The 7,804-nt window shown below is 41.6% G+C and overlaps 1 protein-coding gene across 5 annotated transcripts in view; it reads right to left on the bottom strand.

Annotated features, from left to right (window-relative positions):
• Nucleotides 1–216: 216 nt before the first annotated feature.
• tbc1d19 (TBC1 domain family, member 19) overlaps nt 217–7,804 on the bottom strand; it is a 172,811-nt gene continuing 165,223 nt past the window's right edge. For all 5 annotated transcript variants that reach the window (XM_072496530.1, XM_072496533.1, XM_072496531.1 and 2 more), the window contains 2 exons: nt 6,330–6,400; nt 217–906 (listed from right to left, as the gene is read on the bottom strand). In XM_072496530.1, coding sequence (XP_072352631.1) covers nt 832–906; nt 6,330–6,400 — 146 coding nt within the window. In that variant the 3' untranslated portion in view covers nt 217–831. The remainder of the gene's footprint in view (nt 907–6,329; nt 6,401–7,804) is intronic.

Genomic DNA, 7,804 nt, shown 5'->3' with positions numbered 1-7,804 from the left:
ATTCTCCAACACAATGGCTCTCAAGCATATACTGCCTTTTTAGGAAACAAAAGATTTTAAATCATGAAGTGCTTTATAAACACAACCAACATTGTTTGAATGTGAACCTAACAGTGTGCTCATGTTTTGCTTTCCTTATGAAAATATTTTTTTTAAATTTCGTTGAAAAAAATGATCTATAAACAAAACATCTTTCAATAATAGAATACAACGGTATTACAATTATTTTGATTTTTAATTAAAACAGCTTTGGTTAAGCCAGATTTGTAGTACATGCCAACTCTTTTAATGCATTAAATTATTCCCATGTTGGATTCTACTCACAAAAGAATAAATATAAATTACATTTTAAGACATTATTTCTTTAGAAACATAGAATGATCAATTATAGGAGGAGTTAACCCATTATGAAATATCAAGAATGTATGATAACTGCACAGCAAATATTCAGGACATTACCGGTATAAACACCGGCCGACAGATGCTTTATGTTCTAAACTATTGTTTGATCTATTATATTTAAAAAGAAACTGAAAATTAATTTTAATTGAATGCATTTATTTTTTTATACAAACAATTATGTTATTCACTATTATACAGGTATGTCTGTTGCCATGTCAAGCTATACAAGTGTCATCATATGTGACTTTTAACATCATTAATTTTGACTTTTCAAGATAAATAGAAGGCTGTCCATGATCCACATGCATACATTTCTTTTCACTTTCTAATGTAGGCACTAAATGGCTCATCATCATACTGTTATGTTATGGTAAAGGATTGGCAAGATGATTATATATTGACTTCTGATCTTTGCAGGTAACGTATAGTTCAACTAGAAGTTGCAAACAGGAAAAGCTGTAGGAGAGGCATGACCTTCAGTGTGGAAAGATCAGCCAGTATAGCCTGTAAAAAAAAAAAATCAAAAGTCTGATTAAACATCCAGAAACTCACTGCTGCAAATAATATCCTTAGAATCAAAAGTACAAGGCATCAGACATTTGATTTACCTTTGAAGGCTACTGTTCCATTTTAAATCTGGTTACTGCAATTGTCTCTTTAACTCAGAACACTTTGTTTACTCTTCCTTGAATTTTTCTGAACCATACTTTGGTCTCTGTTCACTTAACTCCAGACTTCTTTGACACTTCTCTTCATTTCTCTAGTTTTCTTAACTAGCTGGACTAGATTTCCAGTCTCTGTTTTCTTAACCATAACTCCATATTATGGCTTCTCTTCTAGCAAGGCTGAGAAACGTTCCCTCTTCAGCCTTCTAAAACAACCTGTTTCTAGCAGAGCTCTGAGAGCTACGATCTCTCACACTACCTATCTTCAACTATCCACACATTTAGCTAAAACTTAAAAGCTTCTCTACCTTACAAGACCCCAGTTGCTGAGCAACACCTGCTGCTTCTATTTATTCTTCATGCCGTAACTCTCTCTAAGTACAATAATAACACAATTGGAAACTGAAACCAACCCCCACACAAACACCTTCGCCCAGCATTAATTTAACTATAGGTTTACCCTTCCAGGCACAGAAACATTAAATTAAACCCACTTAAAACTATACCTTATTTTTAATTTTTTTTACCAATACAAATCTAATTCCCTTAAAAATACCTTTGTTTTCCTAACAATCAACACCTCAACCTCTCTTCCCAATAGTGTCTCTGGTGCACGTCTTACTGATGGAGTACATCATGAGTTTTCAACAACTTTCTTCTCTGGCTCTGACTCATTAAGTAGAAGATATTGTATGAACAAAAATTAACATGAAAGTTAACATATTTAAAGTTAACAGTCTTCTGATTGCATTTTAAGAATTCTGGTTTCTCTATACCTCCTATATTCATTTTATATCTACAAAGAAGAAACTTAAATCAGGAACAAAGCAGTATGTTACGGGCCAGGGTTTAGGAAACACCAAAGTATATCATGGCGTTCACCCGATCCACAACTTTTAATAGATTGTGGTTATGGGGAGCACAAGGGCCTACTTTACAGGTGTGATGCAAACAGAGATCTTTTTAAAGCACAACCATGTTTATTTATGAATCCAGTTAACACTTTATAAACCCACAGTAAACATCTGAACAACTATCAACACCAATAATCCCCACAGATACAATATTCTATAAGTAACCCTTCATAACTTTCCTAACAACATCCATAAGACCAAGAGACCCTTTTTACAGAAAGGCAGCAGGTTTAAATTCTCTACAGAAACATGTATTACTTTCAAATTCTCAAATGAGCTGAAGACAGTCTGTAAGCTTGTAGAGAGATTATACAGCTGCTTGCTTTGCCTGCAGCTATCCAGCTCTGAAAGCGAAACTAAAACACTGTAGCTGCCTGCTCAAAAACGAAAGTGAAAGACAGACAGCCCAGCTCCACCCACACTCTGATATCACTGCAGCTATTTGATAAACACCCATTTCTTAAAGGTACATCCACTACAGCAATTTTATAAACACCCAGTTCTTAAAGATACTCTCACATGACAAGTATAAAAATGATTTCTTGTGGCATGGTGTTATCGTGCCTATGCAAATTAGTATGCAAAGTCCATGTATTTATATACAGGGAAGTACTGGTGCTTGAGTGTTTAAAACCCTCAAAACTGCAAAAGGCATTTGAAGACTAAGCATGGCGAGCTCAAGAACAAACCTCTTGATATTTTTCAAAGGATGCAACGAGAACTGAAGTCATCAGTTGAAGTCCTTAACATTGATGTAACATTGAACGATAAAGGACAATTAGCCTATTACATGGTAGCTTACCATGTAGCTAAAGAGAAAATGCAGCACACTGTCGCAGAGAGATTAATTCTCCCTGCAGATTTAGACATGGCTCACGTGATCTTAGATGAGAGGTCAGCTGAAAAACTGAAATGCATCCCTCTTATTGGGAGCACTGTGGCTTGATGAATTTCTGATATTGCTCAGAATTTAGAAGTACAGCTTATTTCTCGTTTAAAGTCAGCACACGAGTTCTCTATCCAACTGGATGAAAGTACAGATGTTTCAGATTGTGCGATCTTGCTAGATTATATTAGGTATGTTTGGCACAATTAATGTTTTGAGGATTTGCTGTGCTATTTGACATTACCAACCAGCACGACTGCCGCACAGATCTTTGAAGCATTGAATAGTTATATGGTTGGAAAGTGCAGGCTCAACTGGTAGAGGAATCACAAGTGATGGGGCAGCTAATATGACTGGGAAAAACAGCGGAGTTATAATAAGAATTAAGGAGGCAGCTGGTCAGGACATTGTTTGGAATCATTGCGTTATTCACGGTGAGGCATTGGCATCGATAGGAATTCCATCCAATCTTGAAGTGGTTTTGAAAGGGATTGTGAAAGTCATGAAATCCTTTAAACACAGCGCACTCAATACCAGGCTTTTCATGGTTCTGTGTGGGGGGCCGAACACACACATTTATTATTCCACACAGAGGTACATAGGCAGAGTTTTTGAACTGAGGCATGAAATTCATGCTTTCTTCCTTGAGAAATCTTCCCTCTGGCTGATTTGTTTGGTGCTGAAAGTTGGAGGCTTCAGCATCTTTTCAATACGAACTTAACCTCAAATTGCAAGGAAAAGATGATGATTGCTTTCAGCAATGTGAAGATGTAGATGCTCTCTAAAAGTCATTGAAAGTTTGGCAAATGAGAGGAGAAAACCAAAACTACTACATGTTCCTCACACTGCTATGGCACATTGAAGAAAACAGTGTTAGTGAGGGAACGGTCAACAGATTGCCAAGCCTTTTCAGTCGCATTTGGCTGTGCTGATCAACAGTTTGTGTCACTACATTCCAGAGAAGTTTCAGATTTTGAAAAAGAAGTGGGTGAAAAATCCCTTTGAGTTTGAGACCCCAGAGTCAGTTATTAACTTACAGCTGACTCCAAATGAGGAGACTGAGCTGCTGCACCTGACCTGTGACAGCACATTAAAAATATGTCACAAGTCCCATGAGGATGTCAGCATCCCCCAGGAGTATCTGGTGCCGAGTAAAACAAGCATTTTGTTGCTATTGCCCTTCACAATCACCTACATGTACGAGGTAGGAGTTTTCATTCTCACAAAGATGAAGACAGCACAAGGGAACTGGTTGAACTCTGCACCTGATATGCACATTGCCCTCTCCTCCTGTGAACCTGATTCGAGTGCGATCTTGAGGACCAAGCAGGCTCACCTGTTGCATTAAAGGAACATGGCATGTGTCATGAAGGTCGACCAGTGTGGGTCCCAAATATTGGTTGGTTGGCAAAGTGGGTCCCAGAAAAAAAAAGATGAAAAACACTGATCTAGAGAACCATACTGCAAAAAGCCTTGAGGAGTATAGAAAGCGCAGGAGTGAAATTAAAAAGATTAGGAAAACAAAGCAAGTACATGAAAACGTGTTTGCAAATAAAATCAAGGAGATTCCAAAATATGTCTTTTGAAAATCATAAAAAACAAATGGAGAACTCAAGTAAGAGAAGGGTCAATAAGAGACCAAAAAAATAACCTGTGTGTAGGAGGAAGATGTGGCCATAATTTGTAATTTACTTCTGTCTTCAGAAAAGAGAGTGACAATGAAGACATTATAGTTAAGCAGGAGATGTATGAGATATTGAATGGGAAAAGCATGGTGAGAGAGGAGTTTAGAATCATTTAATAATAATCTTTAATAATTTTTGTTGTCACAAGTAGGCTTACATTAACACTGCAATAAAGTTACTTGAAAAGCCCCTAGTCACCACATTCCGGCACTTGTTCAAGTACACAGAGGAGAATTCAGAATGTCCAATTCACCTAACAGCGCGTCTATGGGGAGTTGTGGGAGGAAACCGGAGCACCCGGACGAATCCCACGCAGACACAGGGAGAATGTGCAGACTCCGCACAGACAGTGATCCAAACCGGGAATCGAACCTGGGACCATGGCGCTGTAAAGCAACAGCGCTAACCACTGTGCTACCTTGCCACCCAGTTTAAAGTGAATAAATCACGAGGCATGTATGAAATGTATCTTAGGCTGCTAACTGAAAGATGGGAAGAAATAGTGGAGGGTCTTTCTATCAATTTTCAATCTTCTCTGGCTACAGGTTTGAGGCAAGACTAAAAAGGAAGTATTAGACCGAATAATTACAAGCCAGTTAGCCTAATTTTGGTAGTGGGCACATTATTGGAGAAAATGAGACACAGAATAAATCGTCATTGAGAAAAGCACTGATTAATCAAGGACAGTCTTGGTGACAAAACTGAAGAAACACAGAAATGTAATCGTTTTAGAATCAGTGGAAGGGAATGGAGACAGAAAGAACAAAAGGGAAGGTATGTGATAGGATGGAAGGCAGGAGATATTAAAAAATATTTTGTCTGCAAAAGCCAAAGAGCGTAGTAATGGGTACAGTAAAGAAATAAAAGCTGAGTCAGGTGTGGCATGAATGGCCACATAGCAGCCATCTGAATGCAAAATGAAGGGATAAAGAAAGAAACCGGGACAAGACCAACCCAGAAAACAAAACATATATAAAACAAGACAGAGATTATGATATAAATTGTTGAACACAATGGTAAGCCCAGAAGGCTGTAGAGTGCCAATCAAAAGTTGAAGTGCTACACCTCAAGTTTGCGTTGAGCTCCATTTAAACATTGTAGCAGACGGAGGACAGAAAGGTCCAAATGGGAGCAAGGTGGAGAATTAAAGTGACAAGCGACAGTCAGCTCAGGATCATACTAGCAGACAAAGTGGCGGTGTTCCACAAAGTGGTCACCAGTGTGTGTTTGGTCTCCCCAACTTAGAGAAGGCCACATTGTGAAAAGTAAATACAGGATACCAAATTGAAAGAAGCAGCAATAAATCAGTTTCACATGAAAGGGGTGTTTGGGTCCTTGGATGGTGAAAAGGCAGGAGATAAAAGGACAGGTGTTGCACCTCTTACACCTGGGAATGGGGCTGTGCTCTGCATAAACCTGAAACAGCATTAGTTGAAATGACAGCGCTGACTTCAAAGCAGGGGTGCGCATCGATTGACGCTATGATCTAGTGTGCACTCTTCCGTCGGTCACTTAGACCCTTGCCGTTATGGATTCTAGCGCAACTTGCACAGCACACCACAGATACGATTTTGGACCTCACACTGAATGCCCAAGAAATGGAGGCTGCAGACCTGAATTTTGCGTCCCTAGTCACCAATTAGCACACCTCCACAACTACATAACTGAGATTGGGAATCAGTGCTGGGAAAGCAATAGCTGCTCACACCCAGAAATTTCAGTCCTCCACCCCATCCCCACCCGCACCACAACAAGAAATGAAGTTAGAACTCCTTACTTCAGCTGTAGCAAGTGATGTTGCCTCCATTAAGTTTTCTGCTCTGAAAGCAAATACAGCAGCTGCCAACACTGAAATAAAACAAACAATATTTAACAGAGTTAACATTTCTCCAGGACAGTACTTAAAATGTCTAAGCCAACCAAGTACCTGGGTAGTTATTGATTGGTGTATTTTGTTGTCCTGAATGTTATCAATAGCACAATCATAAATATCAAAGCCATTTTCATATATTCATATTTTCATATATGCATGTGAATCAGAAAGAAATTGAATCATCAGAGTAGCAATGGTTCACAGCTGTTCAGCTATTTTCTGATGTGGGTCTGCATCTCTGGGGAGTAAAATTGGCATATGTACCAAACGGAATTTCAGATTTCATACTCTCATTTTTTAAAATTGAAATGATCAACATGAAATGTTTCATTGCTTTGGTCATTGTCATATCAATAAAGTAGTTGGTTTAGTAAACTGTCAAAATTGTACTCAAGTAGAAATTGGAGGGCAATTAGCAGGGCAGTGCCAGGCAGGAGTGCTCCTCTGACTTGACGGTATCTCTCTTCCCGAGACTTAACTTAATAGTGAAGTTACTGTCCACATTTTCATCAATTCAAAAAGGTCGAGCTAGCTGTGGAGTCATGGCAGGCAACAACAACTGGCCTCAATAATGCAACTGAAGTCAAAAACAGGGGGCGAAATTCTCCCCCAACGGCGGGATGCCCGCCGACTGGCGCCAAAGCCGGCGCAAATCAGACGGGCATCGCGCCGGCAAAAAGGTGCGGAAGTCTCCGCATCTTTGGCGGCCTAGCCCCAACATTGAGGGGCTAGGCCGACGCCGGAGGGATTTCCGCCCCGCCAGCTGGCGGAAATGGCGTTTGTTGCCCCGCCAGCTGGCGCGGAAATGCGGCGCATGCGCGGGAGCGTCAGCGGCCGCTGTCAGTTTCCCGCGCATGCGCAGTGGGGAAAGTCACTTCCGCCTCCGCCATGGTGGAGGCCGTAGCGGAGGCGGAAGGGAAAGAGTACCCCCACGGCACAGGCCCGCCCGCGGATCGGTGGGCCCCGATCGCGGGCCAGGCCACCGTGGGGGCACCCCCCGGGGTCAGATCGCCCTGCGCCCCCCCCCAGGACCCCTGAGCCCGCCCACGCCGCCTGGTCCCGCCGGTAAATACCAGGTTTGATTTACGCCGGCGGGACAGGCAATTCCTGGGCGGGACTTCGGCCCATCCGGGCCGGAGAATTGAGCGGGGGGTCCCGCCAACCGGCGCGGCCCGATTCCCGCCCCCGCCCAATCTCCGGGAGCGGAGACTTCGGCGGGGGCGGGGGCGGGATTCACGGCGGCCAACGGCCATTCTCCGACCCAGCGGGGGGTCGGAGAATGACGCCCAGGGTTTATGTGTATGCTGATATCATGCCACGGTTTTATGTTGAAAAATTGGCCATAACCAATTTTTATCTCAACATGCCTCAAATAAGTG

The sequence above is a fragment of the Scyliorhinus torazame genome, chromosome 3 (assembly GCF_047496885.1).
Source record: "Scyliorhinus torazame isolate Kashiwa2021f chromosome 3, sScyTor2.1, whole genome shotgun sequence".
NCBI classification, from domain to species: domain Eukaryota; kingdom Metazoa; phylum Chordata; class Chondrichthyes; order Carcharhiniformes; family Scyliorhinidae; genus Scyliorhinus; species Scyliorhinus torazame.
This window is presented reverse-complemented; position numbering and strand designations above follow the sequence as displayed.